This window comes from Nycticebus coucang, chromosome 18 (assembly GCF_027406575.1).
Source record: "Nycticebus coucang isolate mNycCou1 chromosome 18, mNycCou1.pri, whole genome shotgun sequence".
NCBI lineage: Eukaryota > Metazoa > Chordata > Mammalia > Primates > Lorisidae > Nycticebus > Nycticebus coucang.
Window position 1 is genome coordinate 61,327,682 of NC_069797.1, and position 24,321 is coordinate 61,352,002.

At 42.6% G+C, this 24,321-nt stretch overlaps 1 protein-coding gene and 1 pseudogene across 9 annotated transcripts in view; both read left to right on the forward strand.

Annotated features, from left to right (window-relative positions):
• Positions 1-7,064: 7,064 nt before the first annotated feature.
• Positions 7,065-24,321, forward strand: part of LOC128570578 (ADP-ribosylation factor 2-like) — a 98,692-nt gene continuing 81,435 nt past the window's right edge. For 2 of the 9 annotated variants that reach the window (XM_053569880.1, XM_053569881.1), the window contains exons 1-4: positions 7,065-7,097; positions 9,020-9,116; positions 9,844-10,003; positions 11,638-11,748. In XM_053569880.1, coding sequence (XP_053425855.1) covers positions 9,856-10,003; positions 11,638-11,748 — 259 coding nt within the window. In that variant the 5' untranslated portion in view covers positions 7,065-7,097; positions 9,020-9,116; positions 9,844-9,855. Of the gene's footprint in view, positions 7,098-7,127; positions 7,296-7,345; positions 7,738-9,019; positions 9,117-9,843; positions 10,004-11,637; positions 11,749-18,809; positions 18,890-20,401; positions 20,502-21,110; positions 21,139-22,955; positions 23,081-24,321 lie in introns of those variants that run through there. The other 7 variants (XR_008375592.1, XR_008375591.1, XM_053569875.1 and 4 more) reach the window with 7 other exon arrangements.
• On the forward strand, positions 17,317-18,468 carry LOC128570577 (josephin-1-like; annotated as a pseudogene).

Consider the following 24,321-nt stretch of genomic DNA (forward strand, 5'->3'; position numbering starts at 1 on the left):
GGCACCTGAGAGAAAATGAAGGTGCATCTTAAGGATTCTCCTAAGGCTAAGTTTACTAGAGGGCTGTTGCTGGGGCAAGGAACATGTATAGCACAGCTTTCTAATAAGAAAGAAGACATCCCTTGGGCAGAAGTTTAACCAGAATGGAGGAATAGGCCAGGCACAGTGGCTCACGCCTGTAATCTCAGCACTCTAGGAGGTTGAAGTGGGTGAACTGCTTGAGCTCAGGAATTTGAGATCAGCCTGAGCAACAGCGAGATCCCATCTCTAAAAAAATACTTGGGCATTGTGGCAGGCACCTGTAGTCCCAGCTACTTGGGAGGCTGAGGTAAGAGGATGGCTTGAGCCCAAGAGTTTGAGGTTGCTGTGAGCTGGGAGGCCACAGCACTCTATGAGGAGCAAGAAAAGGAGACTCCGTTTTTAAAAAAAAAAAAAGAAAACCAGAATGGAGGAACATGTCCAGTGGCACTTAGAGAAAGCTCGTCTGAGTATTCTGCGTGATGTTTAAACCCTCTAAACTGTTTTTATGTGAGGTTTAGATAATTATCTTAGAATACCGAATACATTCAGCAACCGAACCAACAAATACACACCATATACTAACTACCATGCCAATACTGCTGTGATTATAATCCTAATAACATTATTAACCAATGTTAGTCTAACCTAGAGATAGGGCGTTTTCTCTAAATAAGAGGTTTCTCCGAGTGAAATTATCTTTCTCCTTCTCCCAAGAGCACTTTGTCCTTCAAGTGCTTTACAAGTAACATTATATTGATCAGAAGTCCTTACTCCCTCCCTCCCTCCTTCTTCTGTTGCCTGGGCATCACAGCTCACAGCACCCTTAAACTCTTGGGCTCAAGCCATCCTCTTGCTTCAGACTCCTGAGAAGCTGGGACTACAGGTGACTGGCTAATTTTTCTATTTTTACTGGAGATGGGGTTCACTCTTGCTCAGGCTGGTCTCAAATTCCTAAGCTCAACAATCTACCTGCCTTAGCCTCATAAACTGCTGAAATTATAGGTCTGAGCCATGCCCAGTTTGGGGGGGTTTTGTTTTGTTGTGAGACAGAGTCTCACTTTGTTGCCCTTAGTAGAGTGCGGAGGCATCACAGCTCACAGCAACCTCAAACTCTTGGGCTCAAGCAATTCTCTTGGCTCAGCTTCCCAAGTAGCTGGGACTACAGGCGCCTACCACAACACCCGGCTATTTTTTGTTGTTGTTGTTGCATTTGTCATTGCTGTTTGGAAGGCCTGGGCTGGATTCCAACCCACCAGCTCTGGTGTATGTGGCTGGCCCTAGCCACTGAGCACAGGCACCAACCCTTTTTTTTTTTTTTTTTTCTGTTGAGAAAGAGTCTTGGTCTATTGGCCAGGCTAAAGTGCAGTGACATCATCCTAGCTCACTACAACCTCAAACTCCTCTTGGCTTAAGTAATCCTCCAACCTCAGCTTCCTGAATAGCTGGGACTACAAGCATTTGTCATCATGCCTGGGTAATTATTTTCTAATTTGAAGAGAGATGGGGTCTCACTCTTGCTCAAGCTGGTCTGAACTTCCTGAGCTCAAACAATCCTCCTGTCTTTGCCTCCCAGAGTGCTAGGATTTCAGGCATGAGCCACTTTGCCTGGCCAGAAGTGTTTCCTATTAAGGTTATCTAAAAACATAATAAATCAATATCACCAAAGCAATTCATATCTATTGAATCACTGAAGGTTGAGATGGATAAATTTCTACCATAATAATTTCAATTGAACAACCTACTAGTTGTCAGTGTTTTAATTTTTTTTAAATAAATTGAGTTTTCCATTATAAAATTAGCATAGCAGCTTCTCTCCCCCAATCTCTTTTAAAAAATCACAACCCTTACTGAAGACCTGAAATGCTACCCTTACTGGATTATTGGAATTCTCAAACTAAAAAAGTATCACTAAGACAAATACCGTCAGAAGAAACTGCCATTCAGAAAAATCATGACCTGAAAAGGAAGATGTTCATGTTTGAAAAACATTGTGCTAGCCGGGCACGGTGGCTCACGCCTGTAATCCCAGCACTGTGGGAGGCTGAGGAGGGAGGATTGCTTGAGCTCAGGAGTTTGAGGCTTGTATGAGTGAGAGTGAGACCCCGACTCATGGAAAAATATGGAAAAACCTAGCTGGGAGCTGCGGCAAGCGCCTATAATCCCAGCGGCTTCGGAGGCTGAGGCAGCAGGATGCCCACAGCCCAAGTCTGAGGTTGCAGTGAGCTATGATGCCATTGCCCTCTGCTTAGGGCATAGGGTAGAACTCTGTCTCGACCAAAAAAAAACAAAAACATTGTGCCACTAAACTAAAGAAGCAGCAGATCTTTAAGATATTTCCAGCCATTAACCAAAATTCCCTGGTAGACATTGTCAAGGACCACAACTCTTCACTGGAATACACCGTGCAATTTCCAAACTGTGTTCTTTTCTTGTTTGTTTTTTTGAGACAGTCTTACTTTCTGTCGCCCTGGGTAGAGTGCTGTGGCATCATAGCTCACACAACCTCAATCTCTTGGGCTTGAATAAGCCTTTTGCCTCAGCCTCCTGAGTAGCTGGGACTACAGGGATGCCCCACCATGCCCAGCTAGTTTTTCTATTTTTAGTAGAGACAGGGTCTGACTCTTGTTCAGACGGATCTCAAACTTCTGAACTCAAGCGATCTACCTGCCTCAGCTTTCTGGTGTACTAGGATTATAGATGTGAGTCACCACACCTAGCCAACATATATATATAATTATATAAAAGGTATGTATGTGTGTATATATAATTTAGCAATTGAATGCCATGTTGGCAGGGACTTTGTTTTCTTCATAGGCTGTTCTTTTCAGAATGTAGACCTTGGGAAAATAATGAATATTGTTAGGTTGTGAGTGGTAGGTGGATAAATCCTTACACTTATCAGCTCCACCACTTCTCCTGTAGGTACAATGGTAGGTAGGAAAAATCTTAGCATTCCTCCTTCACCTTTTTTTTCAGATTATGATGACTCCAAAAAAAAAAAAACAAAAAACAACCTTCATAGTTGCTGGCAAAACCACTTTACATCTTTACCTTGGAAGTCAGTAGGACGTGAATATATCATCTAAAGTAGATGTAATAAAAATACTAGTAAACATTTGGAAAAAATAACAAGCAATCAAATAAATGATAATCAGCGTGAGCTTTTTGTTGTTGTTACCAGATTATCAAAGTAAACCCCACCAAAAGCCTACCTTTAAAAAAAAATTATTTTTTGGGCGGCGCCTGTGGCTCAGTCAGTAAGGCGCCAGCCCCATATACCGAGGGTGGCGGGTTCAAACCCAGCCCCGGCTGAACTGCAACCAAAAAATAGCCAGGCGTTGTGGCAGGCGCCTGTAGTCCCAGCTACTCAGGAGGCTGAGGCAAGAGAATCGCTTAAGCCCAGGAGTTGGAGGTTGCTGTGATCTGTGTGATGCCATGGCACCCTACCGAGAGCCATAAAGTAAGAATCTGTCTCTACAAAAAAAAAAAAAAAAAAAAATCATTTTTTAAGAGCAGTTTTAGTTTCATAAAAAATTGACAGGAAGGTATAAAGATATCTCATAAATTCTCTACCCCCACATATAACATAGCCTCCTTCATTATCAACATGCGGTACATTTGTCATAACTGATGAGCCTACATTGAACATTGTTATCAACCCATACCCATAGTTTAGGTTAGGGTTCACTCGTGGTGTTTATACATTCTGTGGGTTTGGACAAATGTCTAATGACATGTGACCACTGTATAGTGTCATACAGAATGGTTTCACTTCCCTAAAAATCCTCTGGGCTCCACCTATTCATCCCTTCTTCTCCAGTAGCTCCTTGAAACCACTAGCCCCTGGTCTTTTTTTTTTTTTTTTTTTTGAGACAGAGTTTCAAGCTGTCATCCTCGGTAGTGCTGTGGCATCACAGCTCACAGCAATCTCAAACTCTTGGGCTTAAGCAATTCTCTTGCCTCAGCCTCCCAAGTAGCTGGGAGTACGGTTGCCCACCACAATGCCTGGCTATTTTTTGGTTGTAGTTGTCATAGTTGTTTGGCAGGTGTGGGCTGGATTCGAACCCACCAGCTCCTGGTTTTGTTTTGTTTTTTTTTTGTAGAGACAGAGTTTCACTTTATGGCCCTAGGTAGAGTGCCATGGCATCACATGGCTCACAGCAACCTCCAACTCCTGGGCTTAAGCGATTCTCTTGCCTCAGCCTCCCAAGTAGCTGGGACTACAGGCGCCCGCCACAACACCCGGCTATTTTTTTGTTGCAGTTCTGCCGGGGCTGGGTTTGAACCCGCCACCCTTGGTATATGGGGCCGGCACCTTACCGACTGAGCCACAGGTGCCGCCCGCTCCTGGTTTTTTTTAATATATCTATAGTTTGCCTTTTCCAGAATATCATATAGTTGGAATCATATAGTATGTAGCCATTTCAGATTGGTTTCATAATAATAGTATGAATTTAATGTTCCTCTATGTCTGTTCATGGTTTGATAGTTTATTTCATTTGATTGCTAAATAATACTGCACTTTCAGGATATAGCACAGTTTATTTACCTATTCACCCATTGAAAGGCATATTGATTGCTTTGAAGTTTTGGCAATTATGAAGAAGCTTCTATAAACATTTCTGTGCAGGTTTTTGTGTAGATATATTTTATTTATGCCCAACTGTTACTCAGCTCCTTTGGGTAAAAGTATGTTTAATTTTGCAAGAGACTGCCAATCTGTCTTCCAAAGTGGCTGTTCCATTTTGCTTTCCCACCACCAATGAATAGAGCTCCCATGGCTCCACAAAAACTCACTTAAAAAAAAAGTTTACTAAATAATGAAGTAAGCATGGCTTTCACTTGGTTGATAAAAATGTAAATTTGTAGTACATACTCAGAAAACAATTTGACAGTGTACTATGTATCAAGAACCTTAAGCATCTTCATGTTGTGACCCACATATTCCAACTTAGAAATTCTTTCTTTCTTTCCTTTCTTTCTTTCTTTTTTTTTGAGACAGAGTCTCACTCTGTTGCCCTGGGTAGATTGCAGTGGCATCATAGCTCACAACAACCTCAGACTCTTTTGGACTCCTCTTGCTTCAGCCTCCTCAGTAGCTGGGACTACAGGCACCTGTCACAACACTGACTATTTTAGTAGAGACAGGGTCTTGGTTTCAAACTCCTGAGCTCAAACAATCCACCTGCCCCGGCCTCCCAGAGCATTAGGATTACAGGTGTGAGCCACCATGCCCAGCTCTAGACATTCTTTCATAAAACAGCAAGGAATGAAGGAAGAAAAAGCATTATGGAACATTACTTATAAATGAAAAACTTAGAAACAACCTAAATGTTGAACTACATGAACATTATTAAATAAATTAGGCTATATCCATATGTTGGAACATCAGCAGCTATCAAAAATGTTTAAGAAAAATATTAAATAAAGTGGAAAACGTTCAAATAAAAACGTTAAGTAAAGGCTGGGTGCTGGGCGATTGTATTCCCAGCACTCTGGGAGGAGACAAGAGGATCCCTTGAGCTCAGTAATTGAAGACCAGCCTGAGGGAGAGCAAGGCCTCGCCTCTACTAAAAATAGAAAAAATTAGGTAGGCATTGTCTGGTGCCTGTACGTCCAGCTACTACTCAGGCGGCTGAGGCAAGACGGCTGCTTGAAGAGTTTGAGGTTGCTGTGAGCGACGCCGATGCCACAGCGCTCTAGCCTGGAAAATAGAGTGAGACTTTGTCTCAAGAAAAACAAACAAAAAACCCTCATAAAAACAGTTAAGTAGAAAAAGTGAGACAAAATTTTATGTATCCGTAATCTATACTATGTGGAAATTGCGTAGCCAAATGACTGAATAGAAATAAACCAAAATGGTAACAGTGATTGCCTTTGGTTGATAGGAAGAGTGATTATTCTCCTTTCCTCTTCTTCCTCTTTCTTCTTTTTCTCTCTCTGGGAGGGGGGGTGCCTTTTTCCTCATGTGTTTTGGAAAATGACTATATAATTTTTTATACTCGGAAAAATATATGTAGAAAACCTCGTATGTTTACCCACATGTATACAATCACTGTAATCAGAAGAGTAAGTACAGTCCTGTATGTATTTGGTTAAAAAGATTAAAATATCAGACCCAGGTTATCCATTGTAAGACGGGAGTAATAACAGTTCCTAACTCACTGGGCATTATGGGCGTGCAGGTATAGTTCTTGACATAGTTTCAAGGCAAGTTCTTTTTTTTTTTTTGCAGTTTTTGGCCGGGGCTGGGCTTGAACCAGCCATTTCCGGCATATGGGGCCGGCGCCCTACTCCTTTGAGCCACAGGCGCCGCCCCCGGCAAGTATTTTATATTTGAAGGATGTTAGCTGGTCTGATTATTTCACAATATTATTGCAGGCGTTTTAACTTTTTAGTTAACCAAGTTGCCATTTAGGAAACCGAAATCATCTCAGAAGTGAGGAGGTGGTTCTGTGATGTCTTAACAAGGGTGCATGCAGGTGGCTAGTATATTCCCCACCTGTTGAAAAATCTCTTTACGGAAAGGATGGAAATACAGCTTCAGGCGGAATAGGAAACGTTCCTTAAACCTAATTTCGGTGTAGGTGTCTGGGTATTTCTACACAAAACCGGCGCCCCTAGCTGGTTCCTATTTTTAACTCCGCCGCAACAAATCTCCTTAAATATCATTATGAATTTGGCCCTTCCCACATATCCGCACCTGGTTGGTCTGAACGCTGGCGGGTTAGTTCAATACTTGGGATTTTTTCCAGTAGATTGGCAGCGGAAATCGGAAATCCTTTTACTGTTTGGATTAGTCCGAAGCGCACCTAACGCGCGGGGTTGTCCTGCCCGGACACGGTGAGCTGTTATTGGAAGATGAACCCCGCGAGGGACGGGCTTCTTCCCACCCAGGCCCTTAAGTTCTTTGCATTGGCCAGACTTGTCGTCACTCACAAGGCTTCTACCTCATTGGTAAAAAGTTCCAAGAGGCAGTGGGTGATTGGTTAGTTCACGTTTCCGCCCCCACGCCTGTAGCCGTTTTGCATACCGGAGAGGAAGTCCTAAAGGCGGTGGAGTCGCTATCTGTGTAGGTAATTGTGGTCAGGGCTGCAACAGTTGAATCGTGGACTGGCAGGAAAGGCGGGCAGCACTTAAGACCTGCCTGGATTTCCGCTTGGTCAGCGGGCGGGGAAGTGGAGTGCGTCATTGGCCTGTGGAAAGGGGTTGGGGTCTGCTTTTCCTGTCTGCCCTCACTGGGACTGGGGCAGCGGGGAACCTAGAGAGGCTTGGTAGGTTCCTGTCCCGAGGGGGCCAAGTTGAAGGGGAGCGGCCCATGAGGTCTCGTTGTTTCTCCTGATGGACATCTGGTGCTTGTGGCCAGGAGGGTGAGGCAGAGAGGAGAGGCCCTGTGGTGGGCGGCGGCGTCCTCCAGAGGTTCTCCAGCAGCGGGGGATGGTGGGGGACGCCTGGGACAGGAGTGGGAAGAAGAGAAAAGAGAAGCGAGAGGGAGAACCAGAAGGTGTGCTGGCGCTGCTTGTCTCAAGGGGCATCTAGGCTGAAAGTACTTCCCTTCCCGCAGCATTCCTCGTCTGTAAGATCCGTTCGTTTTCGGAAACGAAGAAAAGGCATCTAGTTTTGTTGGAAGAAAGATTTTGAGTTCTGCAAGGCACTGTACTTTTACAGATTTATATGGATCTTCTTTGAATGGATTAAAGCATTCATTATTCTTTGGTAAACCATACCGCATTTGTGTAGGGTGAATTCTGTGCTCGCTTTCTCTGGTTGTAGGTTGGAATGGTGTGTTCTTAGACATCGTCCACGAGGTTCAGCTACTGTGAGAAACTTGAATTTCTGTGAGAGGTTCAGACATAGAGACGGGGTGAGGGTCCGCAAGAAGGAGAGGAGGCCAGTTCTACCGATAAGGAAAGCCAGGAAAGGAAAGAGCATAGTGTCTGACCAGGGGTCAGTATAGCTGAAATGAAGTGACGAGTCATTCTCTCCTGATTGATGTTTGTGTCAGGGCTGCTTCCAGCCGGGGGTTCACCTCTAGTGTGGGTCAGGATTATGGGCTTGTCTCTAGTGAGGGCCTTACCTTTGAAGGAACTCAGGAAATCTCAACTCAAAATAGGACTCTGGTATAAAGAATATTTTATATTGAACGCCTTTTGAGATCAACAGGCCCTTGGAAGGGGCTTTCCCTCTATTTGCATAACCAGTTGGACCTATCAAAAATGGACTACTCTTCCCCTCCCTGTTATCTCAATATATTTCTAGGTGGGGAAAAAAGTCAAGAATGAAGTCAGACCTGGCCCAAGCCATTTTATATATAATACCTGTCTCTCAAGGTTAATTTAATTTGCAAAGAGAATCATGTGCAAGTCAATCTTTTCCCTGTTCATTCATCCCCCCCTAGCAACCATTTATTGCCCCTCTAAACAGAATTACCTACCTTAGTCATCTTTCTTTCCCCTCTAAAAAGAGGGTGTAAGAATATCTATATCCTATTGGGATATTGGATGATCATTCTCCGATTCTTCCTGTGTGCAGGGTAAATAAGCCTCTTCCGCTTATTAATCTGCCTTAAATGTAAGTTAATCTTTCAGGTACTTTTTTTGGCGGGGAGGGTGGTGGTGGTAGTGGTACATTTCTCCTAATCCCCACACCTTCCTTCTGAGGTCACTAGGGTCTGGATGAGTGAGAGATGAGAGATTGGTTATTCTTTTTGTATCTTCCCCCTGCCCTGTCCAGCAACTTAGAAGGAAAAGAAATCACAGTCTCTGGAATAAGGATGTAGTCGTTTTGTTTTTGAAAATCTTTGTAGGCTTCCAAGAGCATAGCTACAGGTGTAGACACGTTACTACTTTTAAGCCTTTAATTAGAATGTCAAGCTCACATTTCAAGTAGGATGACTAAATTTCTGTGAAACTAGTCTGACTTTACTATTGCCTTCCTTTATGTAATCTTCCGTGCTATCTACTGAAAAATAAAATGTTGAACATTTGTGTTGTTACAGGTCAATATAGCGATTACCTTTGGGAGAGTAATGACAAAGGGGGCACAAGAGAATCTATCTGGTCTGATAGTCATCTTTTCTTGATCAGATTATACAGGTGGGTTTGGTTCATGAAAATTCATTGGACTTCACAGTTATGTATGTTTATTATTTGTTTTTGAATTATACTTCAGTAAAAAGTTCTAAAAGCTAGTCCAGGCAGGGTGGCTCATGCCTGTTATCCTAGCACTCTGGGAGGCCAAGGAGGAAAGATGGCTTGAGATCTGGTGTTAGAAACCAGCCTGAGTGAGGGTTGTGCCTGGGGCTCAGTGAGTAGGGTGCCGGCCCCATATACCCAGGGTGGTGGTTTCAAACCTGGCCCCGGCCAAACTACAACAAAAAAATAGCTGGGTGTTGTGACGGACACCTGTAGTCCTAGTACTCAGGAGGCTGAGGCAAGAGAATCGCCTAAGCCCAAGAGCTGGAGGCTGCTGTGAGCTGTGACACCATGGCACTCTACCGTGGGCAACAAAGTGAAACTCTGTCTCTTAAAAAAAAAAAAAAAACCAGAAGCCAGCTTGACCCTATCACTACTAAAAATAGAAAAAATTAGCCAGGTGTATGGGGCAAGCCTGCAGTCCCAGCCACCCGGGAGGCTGAGCAGAAGGATTACTTGAGCCCAGGAGTTTGAAGTTGCAGTGAGCTATGCAACCCAAAGTTCTAAAACCTGGGACACGCTCGGTGGCTCAGACCTCTAGAAGGCTGAGGCAGGCAGATTGATTGAGCTCAGGAGGTGAAGACCTGCCTGAGCAATTATTTGACTTGCTTTTCTTTTCATGTTATAGAATTCAATTATAATGGGGAACATTTTTGAAAAGCTTTATAAAAGTCTGCTTGGGAAAAAAGAGATGCGTATTCTTATGTTGGGTTTGGATGGAGTTGGAAAAACCACTATCTTGTATAAACTGAAGCTGGGAAAGATTATAGCTGCCATTCCTACAATAGGTATGTTAATGGCCTGTGACAATTCTAGTTTACAGTTGATTATGTTATATTTTTACCTACTTCTTGTGTTATTGAATATTTCATTTTGAAAATGTTTATGCACTCCAACAGCATAAACTTTTTGAGGCTAAAACCCAAGTTCTATATCCTTTCCTTTTATTTATTTATTTATTTTTTATTAAATCATAGGTGTGTACATTAATGCAGTCACGGAGCACCATACACTGGTTTTATAGACCGTTTGACACATTTTCATCACACTGGTTAACATAGCCTTCCTGGCATTTTCTTAGTTATTGTGTTAAGATATTTATATTCTACATTTAGTAAGTTTCACATGTACCCTTGTAAGATGCACTCTATATCCTTTCCTAATTGCTCCCAGCATTTCTAGTGCATTCCCAGGTTCACAAGAGAGATGTATGAACACATTTAGGTTAAGCAAATTTAACTATATTTGCTTTGCAAAAAAGAAATGGATAATAGTGATTAAAACAATGAGGGTGGCTCGGCGCCTGTGGCTCAAGCAGCTAAGGCGCCAGCCACATACACCTGAGCTGGCGGGTTCGAATCCAGCCCAGGCCCGCCAAACAACAATGACAGCTGCAACCAAAAAGTAGCTGGGCATTGTGGCGGGCACCTATAGTCCCAGCTACTTGGGAGGTAGAGGCAGGAGAATCGCTTGAGCCCAAGAGTTGGAGGTTGCTATAAGCTGTGATTCCACGGCACTCTACCCAGGGTGACAGCTTGAGGCTCTGTCTCAAAAAAAAAAAATGAGGGCAGTTATGCTGTCCATTCCTCTCAGGTAGTGTCCCAGCAGAAGCCTGAGGTGGGAGCTAGGACTGTCTTCTGGTCAGTCTCCGTTCCAGCCAGCTTTCCTTAGTAGAAGCTTCTCATCTCTCCACACCAAGTATGCTCCTGTTTAAAGATGGAGTGTGATTTCTTTTCTTCACTCTGCCTTAAGCCAACTACTTGAAGTGATGTGCAACTAAGTAATTAGAGTGGGATGTGTCTGGGATGCCTCCCAGGTTTTCAGCTTGTAGAATGAGTCAATGAGGGGATAACTATCAGAGGAGCAGAGTGAAGAGGGGTGGAGATTGTAAATTCAGTTTTTGATAGATTGCCTTATTTGGGGGCCTTGGAGACATCTAACCAAAAAGTTGTTAGATTATGTGTAAGCTTGAAGCTCAGGAGAGAGGTCTGAGTTGGAGGATATAAATCTTAGAGTTGTTAGTACAGAGGTAATAATGAAGCCCTAGGAACAGGGAGATTGCTTAGGGAGGGATGTAGAAAGGGGAGAATGGTGGGGCAGGCCAGAGTCATGGGAACTCCATTGTGGTAGGACCAGTTAAATGTGGCTGAGTTCTCAGATTGGAGAGTAGAGCAGGTTTGAGCCACCTGTCACAATGAATAGGAGAGTAAGTTCTTACGATGAATTGGAGAGAAGAGCAGGTTTGAGACACCTGTCAAGATGAGTGGGAGGGTAAGTTAGCACATTCTCTTTATAAACTATAGATCTTTGAGTAGGAAGTTGCTTTGTAAATTGAAAGTAATATCCAAATGTTAGTTGAAATTACTTTGAATTGGTCAACCAGCAAAAACCATAATTAAGTTTTTTTCCATCTTCCATTTAGGTTTCAATGTGGAGACGGTACAATATAAAGATATCAGCCTCACGGTCTGGGATGTTGCTAGCCATTGCAAAGTAAGACCTTTGTGGCGACATTATTTCCAGGAAACAAATGGTAAAGGATTGAGTGGTTATTGTTATATGCAGTCTATAGCCTTGAAACCATTTCTATTAAATGTATCTAAAGATGGGGCCAGGTGTGGTGGTGGCGCATGCCTGTAATCTCAGCACTCTGGGAAGCTGGGGTGGAAGGATTGCTTGAGGTCAGGAGTTCTAGAGCAACCTGAGCAGGAGTGAGACCTCATCTCTACAAAACGATAGAAAAATTAGTCAGGTGTAGTGGCGCATGCCTATAGTCCCAGCCATTTGGGAGGTTGAGGTAGGAAGATAGCTTATGCCCGAGAGTTTGAGATTGCAGTGAACTGTGATCATGTCACTGCACTCTAGCCCAGACGACAAGAGTGAGGCCTATTAGGAGGATAACTTGCACCCTGAGCTGAGAAAGAATTTTCAGTAGGCGGCGCCTGTGGCTCAGTGGGTAGGGCGCCAGCCACATACACCGAGGGTGGTGGGTTTGAACCTGGCCCCGGCCAGCTAAAACACAACTGCAACAACAACAACAACAACAAAAAAAACAGCCAGGCACTGTGGCAGGTGTCTATAATCCCAGCTACTCGGGAGTCTGAGGCAAGAGAATTGCTTGAGGTTGCTGTGAGCTGTAACGCCACAGCACTCTACCGAGGGTGACAAAGCAAAACTCTTGTCTCCAAAATAAATAAATACATAAATAAATAAATAAAAATTTCAATACAAAGATTAGGACAGATTTGAAGCAAAATGTTTATCTTACTTTTCAAGAAAGGAAAGGGCACAGGCCTGGAGGGGAAAGGGTTTGAGGGATTGTTTTATTGGGATAAAGGATTGAGTGGTTACTGTTACAAAATGATAACAGGAGGCAGCTATGTGTTTTTGTTTCTTATTCTTCTGCTAGACTGGCTTAATCAGGCTTCTTAGATGTGGAGGAGGGTCACACCCTGGCTGTCTCCTCAAAACTCTTCAGGGGCTGCACAATGAACTTTTAAGACAAGTTCAGCCACAGGTGGTTAAGCAAAGGATAGTTGTGTGCTGTGATTTTTCTTTTTTAAAATCTTTCTGTTAGTTTATTTTTTCTCTGTAGATAGTTTATTGGAAATGCTGTCCTTTCAAGACCTTCCCTCAGAAAAATGAAAATAAAATAAAAATTAAAAATGAAGATGGATGCTTGAAGCAATTCCCTGTAGTATTCTATTTTATTTGGCCTATCTGTCATTACCTCTCTTCTAGTGGCCTCCTAATCCTTATTAAGGAAGGTTTCTTTTGAAGAAGTGGTCTCTATGTTTCTAGAGTATTTGGACTTTAATGCTCTCTATAGGAAACTTCCCTTAATCCAGAATGATTAGAAAATGGCTATCCTGATAATTTCATCTTTCAGTTTATTGAGAGGTGTATGTGCCTTAGATGAAATACTAGTTTTTGAAGAATTTTAATTCAGTTAACTCTTTTAAACATGTTGAGAATGTCTAAAAATTATGCCTCTGGAGAGAAAGAGACAGACAGATGGAATCCCAAATCCTGCCTTTTTTTTTTTTTTGAGATAGAGCCTCAAGCTACCTGGGTAGAGTGCTGTGGCATCATAGCTCACAGCAACTATCAATTCCTAGGCTTAAGTGATTGTCTTGCCTCAGCCTCCCAGTAGCTGGGACTACTAGGCACCTGCCGTAACACCGAGCTATTTTTTTTGTTATTGCAGTTGTCATTGTTGTTTGGCAGGCCCAGGCTGGATTCGAACCACCAGCTCTGGTGTATGTGGCTAGCGCCTTAGCCACTTGAGCTACAGGCACCGAGCCAATGCTTTTTTTGTTTTTTTTACTGTTTGGGATTCATTGAGGGTACAAAGAATTAGGTTATACTGACTGCATTTGTTAGATAAAGTTCCCTCTTATAATTGTGTCCTGTCCCTAAGAGGTGTGCCATACACCCCCCCTTCTTTCCCTCTCCTCACTCCCTCATTCCCTTACCCCCACTTTTTTTTTTTAAGACAAAGTGTCACTATGTCACCCTCAGTAGAGTGCCAAGGCGTCACAGCTCACAGCAACCTCAGACTCTTAGGCTTAAGTAATTCTCTTGCCTCAGCCTCCCAACTAGCTGGGACTACACGTGCCTGCCACAATGCCTGGTATTTTTTGTTGCAGTTGTCATTGTTGTTTGGCAGGCCTGGGTTGGGCTCGAACCCACCAGCCTTGGTGTATGTGGCTGGTGTCCTCCTCACTGAGCTACAGGTGCTGAGCTCCCTTACCCCCACTTTGTATTAGCTCATCTGTTGCCTTCACATTAGAATTGAGTACATTGGATTCTTGCTTCTCCATTCTTGTGATGCTTTACTAAGAAGAATGTGTTCCACCTCCATCCAGGTTAATACAAAAGATATAAAGTCTCCATCTTTTTTAATGGCTGAATAGTATTCCATGGTATACATATACCACAGCTTCTTAATCCATTCCTGGATTGGTGGGCATTTAGGCTGTTTCCACATTTTGGCGATTGTAAATTGAGTTTCAATAAAGAGTCTAGCACAAATGTCTGTATGATAAAAGGATTTTTTTTTCTTCTGGGTAGATGCCCAGTAATGGGATTGCAGGATCAAATGATAAGTCTAATTTGAGTTCTTTGAGATTCTCCATACTTCTTCCAAAAAGGTTATATTAGTTTGCTGTCCCACCAGCAGTGTAAAAGTGTTCCCTTCTCTCCACATCCATGCCAGCTGAGACTTTGTGATGTGAGCCTTTCCCACTGAGGTTAGGTGATATCTCACGGTAGTTTTGATTTGCATTTCTGTGATGATTAGGGATGATGAGCATTTTTTTCATTTTTGTTAGCCTTTAGTCTGTCTTTTTTTTTTTTTTTTGTAGAGACAGAGTCTCACTTTATGGCCCTCGGTTGAGTGCCGTGGCCTCACACAGCTCACAGCAACCTCCAACTCCTGGGCTTAAGCGATTCTCTTGCCTCAGCCTCCCGAGTAGCTGGGACTACAGGTGCCCGCCACAACGCCCGGCTATTTTTTGGTTGCAGTTTGGCCGGGGCCGGGTTTGAACCCGCCACCCTCGGTATATGGGGCCGGCGCCCTACCGACTGAGCCACAGGCGCCGCCCTAGTCTGTCTTTTTTTAAAGAAGGTACTCTTCATGTCACTTGCCCAGTGATATGTTGGGTTGTTGGGTATTTTTTGTTGTTGATTAACTTAAGTTCTCTGCAGATCGTACTTATCAAGCTTTTGCCCAATTCATAATATGCAAATATCTTTTTCCATTCTGAAATTTTTCTGTTTGCTTTGGTTGTTGTGTCCTTAGTTGTACAGCAGCTTCTAAGTTTAAGTCCCATTTGTTTATTTTTATTGTTGTTGCAATTGCCATGGAAGTTTTCTTCATAAAATCTTTCCCCAGGCTGATATCTTCAAGTGTTTTTCCCACAGATTCTTTGAGGATTTTTCTTGCTTCATGCCTTAGAATTAAATTTTATCCATTTTGAATCAATTTATGTAAGTGGTGAGAGGTGGGGGTCCAGTTTCAGTCTTTTACCTATGGTTGTCCAGTTCTCCTAACACCATTTATTGAATAGGGGTTGTTTTCCCCATTGTATGTTCTTGTTTGGTTTATCAAAAATCAGGTGGCTGGCAGCGCCCATGGCTCAATGGATAGGGTGCTGGCCACATACACCCAGGCTGGCACGTTTGAACCCAACCCGGGCCAGCTAGGGCAACAATGACAACTACAACAACAACAAAAAATAGCCGGGCATTGTGGTGGGCTCCTGTAGTCTTAGCTCCTTGGGAGGCTGAGGGAAGAGAATCACTTAAGCCCAAGAGTCTGAGGTTGCTGTGAGCTGTGATGCGATGGTACTCTACCCAGGGTGACAGCTTGAAACTCTGTCTCAAAAAAAAAAAAAAAAAAATCAGGTGGCTGTAAGGTGTTAGTTTCATCTCATGGTTTTCTATTCTGTTCCAATGTTAGTGTCTCTATTTTTGTGCCAATACCATGCTGTTTGATCATGATGGTCTTGTAGAAAGTCTGGTAGGGTGATACCCCCAGCTTTGTTTTTATGACAAAGAATAACCTTGGCTATATGGGGTTTCTTCTGGTTACGTACAAAATGAAGAATTATTTTTCTCCCAATCTTAAAAATATGATGATGGTATTTTAAGTGGGGATTGCATTGAATCTGTAGATTGCTTTGGGAAGTATAGACTTTTTTTTTTGAGACAGAGCCTCAAGCTGGGTAGACTGTTGTGGTATCACAGCTCACAGCAACCTCCAACTCTTGGGCTCAAGTGATTCTCCTACCTCCACCTCCCAAGTAGCTGGGACTACAGGCATCTACCACAATGCCCGGCTATTTATTGTTTGGCGGGCCCAGGCTGGATTCAAACCCGCCAGCTCAGGTGTATGTGGCTGGCGCCTTAGCCGCTTGAGCCACAGGCACTGAGCCGGGAAGTATAGACATTTTGACAATGTTTATTCTTCCCAGCTGTGAGCATGGTATGTTCTTCCATTTGTTAGTATCTTCTGTTTTTTCATTTCTTAGGGTTTCACAATTTTCTTTGTAGAAGTCCTTCACCTGTTTTGTTAGGGCTATGCCTAGGTATTTCTTTTTAGGGGAAGCTACTGAGAAGGGAATTATGTCCTTGATTAGCTTCTCATCTAGCTGTTATTGGCATGTACAAAGGCTACTGATTTATGGACATTGATTTTATATCCTTAGACTTTACTGTATATTTTGATCACTTCCAGGAGTCTTGTGGTTGAGTTTTTAGGGTTCTCTGAGTTTAAGATCATGTTGACGGCAAAGAAGGAGAGTGTGACCTCCTCTGCCCTCATTTGAATGCCCTTTATTTCCTTCTCCTGCCTGATTGTAGTGGCTAGAACTTCCAGCATTATGTTGAATAGTAGTGGCAATAGAGGACAACCTTGTCTGGTTTGAGTTCTAACTGGAAAAGCTTTCAGTTTTACTCCATTCAGTATAATAATTAGCTGTGGGTTTGTTGTAGATGGCTTCTATCAGATTCAGAAATGTGCCACCTATGCATATATTCTTAAGTGTTCTAACTAAAAAAGAATGCTGAATTTTATCGAATGCTTTTTCTGCATCTATAGAGAGGATCATATGGTCTTTGTTTTTGCTTCTGTTGATACGGTGAATGATGTTTATGGACTTGCCTAAGTTAAACCAGCCTTGCATCCCTAGGATGAAACCTACTTGATCATGATGAATAATTTTGTTTTAGTAATCTATTGGCTAGGATTTTATTGAGAATTTTCGCATCTATATTTATTAGTGAAATTGGTCTGAAGTTGTCCTTTTTAGATGGGTCTTTTCCTGGTTTTGGTATCAGGGTGATATTTGCTGCATAGAATGTGTTGGGGAAGGCGCCCACCCACCCAGGTGGCGGCCTTAGCTCCTGGTGGCAGGTGGTGGCAAGAGGGCGAGAGTGGGTGCCATGGTGGGAACCCTGCCCTGTGGGGTCTCACAGCACCGGAGGAGATTCAGCGCCATCCCCCTTGCCCTGGCACCACCTGCGATCCCACCCTGGCCGGCCCATGCTAGCTGCTCAGATCATCCAAGCCTTGTCTCCTAAGTCAGTGGCTCATGGTTGGAAAGAAATGGAAGAAAAGGAGCTATGTGACCTATTCCGTTCAGTACCCCTGCTTTGAGGTCTGTGACAAAGCATATATTATGGACACCAGAGAATAAGGTGGACCTCAGGAATTTTGGAAAGACTGAGAAGCTTACATTCTTCCTCAGGAGGGAAGAGTGGGGTGTTTTTTTAGCCCTCTTTAGAACATAAAAACGAAAAACATGAGTTGCGTGCCATGGAAAGGAGACAAGGCCAAATCAGAATCGTTGATGCTGCCCCAGGCGGTACCCCCACAAATCTACCATGAGAAACAGCGCAGAGAGCTTTGTGCCCTCCATGCGCTCAATATCGTCTTCCAGGACAGCAATGCCTTCACCCAGGAAGCACGTCAAGAGATTTTCCAGAGGTTGTCTCCAAACACCATGGTGACACCTCACAAAAAGAGCATGCAGGGAAATGGAAACTATGATGCGACTGTCATTGTGGCAGCACTTCAAACCAAAGGCTATGAAGCTGTTCGGTGGGACAAGCGCAGGGATGTCAGTGTCATTACTCTTACTAACATCATGGGCTTTATCATGAGTCTGCCCTGTGCTGGGGTCCACTGAAGTTACCTCTCAAAAGGCAGCACTGGATCTGTGTTCGAGAGGAGGGGCCTACTATAACCTCAACTCCAAACTCAAGATGCCCGAGTGGATTGGAGGCGAGAGTGAGCTCAGGAAGTTTCTAAAACATCATTTGTGAGGAAAGAACTGCGAACTCCTGCTGGTGGTACCAGAAACAGTGGAGGCCCATCAGAGTTGGAGGACTGATGTGTAACATGGTTCTGCCCAACCTTGCCCTTGCCTCAGCCCCTTCAGTCCTCTCTGATGTGCTGTGGCCTCTACTGTGGGTCTGTCCTTGCCATTTCCCCAAACATCTCATCGGGTTTTTCCTCTTCAGATTTGACAGTGCAATAGGACAGATACATGGACTGTTAAAAAAAAAATGTGTTGAGGAAGATTGCTTCCTTCTCAACTTTTTGGAATAATTTCTTACAGTATGGATATAAGCTCTTCTTTGAAGGTTTGGTAGAATTCTGGTAAGAAGCCATCTGGACCAGGACATTTTTTTGCTGGGAGATTTTTTTTTTTCAATCTCAGTTCTTGGAATTGGTCTGTTCAAGAGATCTTTTTCTTCTTGGTTAAGTCTAGGGAGAGGGCATAATTCCAGGTATTAATCCATTTCCTCCACATTGTCAAATTTCTGGGCATAGAGTTTCTTCTAGTCCTCATAGATGATCTCCTGTATCTCTATGGCATCTGTTGTTATTTCCCCTTTATCATTTCTGATTGAGATTATTAGAGATTTTACTTTTCTGTTTCTAGTTAATCTGGCCAAAGGTTTGTCAATTTTATTTATTTTTTCAAAAAAAACAACTTTTTGTTTCATTAATTTTCTGAATGACTCTTTTATTTTCAATTTCATTAATCTCTGATTTAATTTTGGTTATTTCTTTTCTTCTGGCAGGTGTGGTATTAGATTGTTCTTCTTTTTTCCAGTTCCATCAGATGATTCATGAGTTTGTTGATGCGCTCCGTTTTTCAAATGTAGGTATCTAATGCGATATTTTCCTCTTAAGACTGCCTTTACTATATCCCACACGTTTTGGTAACTTGTGTCTTTATTGTTATTATGTTTGAAGAGTATCACAATTTCCTGTTTTTCTCTTCCTGAACCCAGCTATCATTCAGCATAAGGTTGCTTAATTTCCAAATCTTTGTGTGGGGATGAACGTTTTTCTTGGAATTTAGTTCTACCTTTATTGCCTTGTGGTCTAAGAAGATACAAGGCATAATTTCTATTCTTTTAATTGTGCTGAGGTTTGATTTGTATCCTAGGATGGTGGTCTAATGAGAAAAATGTACATTCTTTAGCTTTGGGATGGTATGTTCTATATATGTCTATTAATCGCATTTGTTCTAGGGTCACATTTAAGTCTTTGTATCTTTGTTTAGTTTCTGTTTAGAGGCTCTATCTAGTTCTGTGAGATGGGTATTAAAGTCACCAGCTATTATGGTGTTATGGGATATCATATTGCTCAGACGGATCAAGATCTGCTTCATAAATCTGAGAACATTTAAGTTGCATGTATAAATATTTAAAATTGAAATGTCTTCTTGTATTGTTCCTTTGACCATTATAAAGTGTCCACCTTTGTCTTTCTTTAGTTGCTTTAAACCACTTGTATCTGAGAATAAGATTGCAGCCCCTCCTTTCTTCTGATTTCCATTTACTTGAAAAATACTGGGGTTTTTTTGTTTTTTGTTTTGAGACAGAGCCTCAAGCTGTTGCCCTGGGTAGAGTGCTGTAGCATCACAGCTCATAGCAACTACCAACTCCTGGGCTCAAGCAATTTTCCTGCCTCTGTCTCTCAAGTAGCTGGGACTACAGGCGCCCATCACAACGCCTGGCTATTTTTTTGGTTCTAGCCGTCATTGTTGTTTGGCGGACCTGGGCTTGATTTGAACGCACCAGTTCAGGTGTATGTGGCTGGTGCCTTAGCCACTTGAGCCACAGGTGCCGAGCCAGAAATACCATTTTCCATCCCTTAACTCAGAGTCTTGATTTGTCATTCAAGGCTAGGTGTTTCCTGGAGACAGCATGTGGATGGCTTGTGTCTTATTTTTTATTTTTTAAACAGAATCTCACTATATTACCCTTGGTAGAGTGCTGTGGTGTCACAGCTCACAGCAACCTCCAACTCTTGGGCTTAAGCAATTCTCTTTGTCTCAGCCGCCAAAGGAGTTGGAACTATAGATGCCTGCTACAACGTCCAGCTATTTTTTTTTGTTGTAGTTGTCATTGTTGTTTGGCAGGCTTGGGCTGGGTTTGAATCTGCCAGCCCGGTATATGTGGCCAGCATCCTAGCCACTGAGCCGGCTTGTGCTTTTTACCCAGTCTGTGCCTCTTCAGTGGTGAATTCAGTCCATTGACATTTATTGAGAGAATTGATAAATGTGGTGAAGTTCTATTCATCTTTGAATTTTTTTTTTAGCCTAGAATTCTGCATCCTGCTAAACTAAGCTTCAGAATTGATGGAAAAATCAATTCCTTTACAGATGTACAAACACTGAGGAAATTTGCCTCAATAAGACCAGCTCTACAGGAAATACTTAGACCTATTCTCATCACTGACCATCGCAATGGACGACCAGCAAAGTAAATACCCAGAAGCTAAAAGTCAAAACTTAGCTTCCACAATGGCACAAAGGATAAAACTACACAACAGACTTTCACTGAGCCACAGGTGCCGCCCAACACTTAGATTTTTATATCTTTGTATTTCAATCTATTGCGGATAACATTTCTCTTTTGATACAGTGTCCACTATCTTGGATTGGCACTAGACAACTTGGCCAAACCATTGCAGTTTCTTTTTTTTTTTTTTGAGACAGAGCCTTAAGCAGTTTCTTATCTGATAAAATTAAACACATGGGCTTGAACCACAGCTCAGCTATGAAAACCTTGTGAAAATTAAGTAATCTCTTCTGTCTTAATTTCCTCATCTTAAAATGGAGATAATACCTACTGTCTTCATCACTGGACTTAAATGAGATTAATTTTCTGAAACACTTAGTTTTATGGCTGGAAGATAGCAGGCACTCGGAAACTCAAATTGTTTGAGGTTTCACTTCATCATTTTCTGGCAGATACACTCTACTGAGAGTTTTTACATTCAGATACCAAGTTGAAGTGCATTTTGTTCTTCAATCTTTTTATAATAAGTCTAATTTTACTGAATTTCAAAATCTATTGCTTTGATGGCAGGAAGCTGGCTCTATTCTAAGACCTCGGGTGGGTAATTTAGACTTTTCATGAAGCAGCAATTTGGAGCTACTTGAAGAATGGATTTGCTGTCTGTGGCTGGGACAAATGTTTCATCCACGAGTGATCTTGGGTACTGTCCCCCTTTTTTTCCTGCCAGTTTCTAATGATAAGGGTGTCTTTTAGTTTAAATTTTCTTCATTAGTACGTTGAGTATGACAGAACTTAATGGATGCTTTTAAATTTCTAATAAGACATTAGACTGTATGTTTCACTTGTATCAACTGAAATTTGAACAGTTAAATAGCCGGGCGTTGTGGCGGGCGCCTGTAGTCCCAGCTACTCGGGAGGCTGAGGCAAGAGAATCGCTTAAGCCCAGGAGTTGGAGGTTGCTATGAGCTGTGTGAGGCCATGGCACTCTACCGAGGGCCATAAAGTGAGACTCTGTCTCTACAAAAAAAAAAAGAAATTTGAACAGTTTATGTGATTTCTTAACTGATATTGATATGTAGTATATAGAATGCATAAAATGGTCCATTAGTTATTATGTAGAAATATTTTTCTCCTTGATTTTAGGTTTGATTGTTTAAATTTGCTGAATAGCACTATGTCTATAGGATTCAAAATTCAAATATAAGAAAAGAGTATATAGTCTTCCCTTGGTATCTAAAGGGGATTGGTTCCAGGACCAATTTGGTATCCCCAAGGATACCAAAATCCATTTGGTACCCCCAAGGATACCAAAATCCAAGGATATTCAAGTCCCTTTGATAAAATGGGGTAGTGTTTGCATATAACTTATGCACATTCTCCTGTACACTTTCAATTGTCTCTGGATTACTAATACTACCTAATACAATGTCAATGCTATAGGTGTAAATGCTATGGTTATTACATTGTATTGTTGAGGAAATAATGACAAGAAAAAAGTCTGTACCTGTTCAGTACAGTTTATTTTTCCTAATAATTTTGATCTGTAGTTAGTTGAATCCATGGATGAAGAATCAATGCATGGGGGGGCCAATAGTGAAAAGTCACCACTCCTTCTTGTCTGTCCCTTAACCATTCAGTTCCCTTCCATAGACAACTACTTTTATCTTTTGTGTCTGTCCAGACATTTTATACATTTATACATATACATATTATGTCCTGCCCCACCTGCTTTTTTGAGACAGAGTTTCACTCTGTCACCCTGAGTAGAGTGCTGTGACAGCAACCAAACAGATCACAGCAACCTCCAACTCTTGGGCTCAAGTGATTCTCTTGTCTCAGCCTCCTGAGTAGCTGGGACTACAGGCGCCCGCCACAACACCTGGCTATTTTTTAGAGATGAGTTCTCGCTCTTGTTGAGGCTGGTCTTGAACTCCTGAGCTCAAACAATCTACCGGCCTCAGCCTCTCAGAGTGCTAGGACTATAGGTGTGAGCCCCAGTGCCCGGCCTAATCCTGTCATTTTTTAATCTCTCCAGTTTGCTCATGTATATCTGTATTCCCTGAATGTTGTTGCTGACTGATAAGACAGTAGGGTAAGCTTGTTATTATCCATATCCTAGAAATTGAGGTACTGTCACTACTAGTGATATAGCCTATGATCAAATTAGTTCTTTGGGCAGCCACATCACCTTTTTTGTTTCAAAGGGCTTATTGTCAGATAAACACCAAGTTGTCATTATCATAATTGTCACATGGACTACTGCTAAATGAGTCTTCCTAACTCTATTATACATCCTTTTATATTGATTGTATTCAGTGAAATCACACACATAGGCAGAGAGAAGCTATAAAGATACGTAAACAGCTGCTCTCTTTCCAGGTTCAGATTACTGACATGCTTGTGATTTCTTTCCAGGTGTGATTTTTGTGGTTGACAGTAGTGATAGAGAGCGGGTTGGTGAGGCCCAGGAAGAACTACTCAGATTGTTAGTGGAAGATGAACTCAGAGAGGCAGTTTTGTTGGTGCTTGCAAATAAACAGGTATGTTGTTGGTTTTCTAAATCCTGGAACTATAATTTACTGGCCGATGTCTCACTTAGAAGTATAGTTATTTAAATTAAATGCTTGCCTCTTTATTTCCAGATCTAACCATAACCTCTCCCACTATCTCCATTATATTTTATTTATTTATTTATTTATTTTTTGAGACAGAGTCTCAAGCTGTCGCCCTGGGTAGAGGGCTGTGGCATCACTGCTCACAGCAACCTCAAACTCTTGGGCATAAGTGATCCTCTCGCCTCAGCTTCCCAAGTACCTGGGACTATAGGCCCCTGCCACCACGCCCAGCTATTTTTTGGTTATGGTGGGCGCCTGGCTATTTTTTGGTTATAGTTGTCATTGTTGTTTGGCAGGCCTGGGCTGGATTCGAACCCACCACATCCGGTATATGTGGCTGGCGCCCTAGCCACTTGAGCTACAGGCGCCAAACCACCACTATCTCCTTTTTAGAATGTCTTTATTTATTTATTCACTCAATAAATGCTAATTGTGTATTTACTAAGTTTCAGGCCTGCTTTTAGGTGTTTGGTTAGGAAGCAGTGAATGCGACAGACACAAATCATTGCATTCGTGGAGTTTATGTGCTAGTAGAAGGAGAGTCAGTCAATAAAGAATATATAAGTGTGGTTTGGTGCCCGTGGCTCAGCAGTTAAGGTGCCTGCCACATACACCGAGGCAGAGGGGTTCAAACCCCGCCCGGGCCTGCCAAACAACAATGAAAATTGCAACAACAACAACCAAATTGCCAGGCATTGTGGTAGGTGCATGTAGTCCCAGCTGCTTCGGAGGCTGAGGCAAGAGAATCGCTTAAGCCCAAGAGTTAGAGGTTACTGTGAGCTGTGATGTCACAGCACTCTACTGAGGGCGACATAGTGAGACTGTCTCAAAAGAAGAGAATACTTTATGTGTTTTTTTTGGGGGGGAGGGACAAAGCCTCAAGCTGTCGCTGTGGGTAGAGTTCTGTGGCATTCCAGCTCACAGCAACCTTCAACTCTGGGGCTCAAGCAATTCTCCTGCCTCATCCTCCTAAGTAAGTGGGACTACAGGCGCCCGCCACAACGCCCAGCTATTTTTTGGTTGCAGCCGTCATTGTTGTTTGGCGGGCCCAGGCTGGATTCGAACCCGCCAGCTCAGGTGTATGTGGCTGGTGCCTTAGCCGCTTGAGCCACAGGCGCCGAGCCAGAATATGTTATGTGTTGAGTGTAGCTATCATGGAGGAAGGA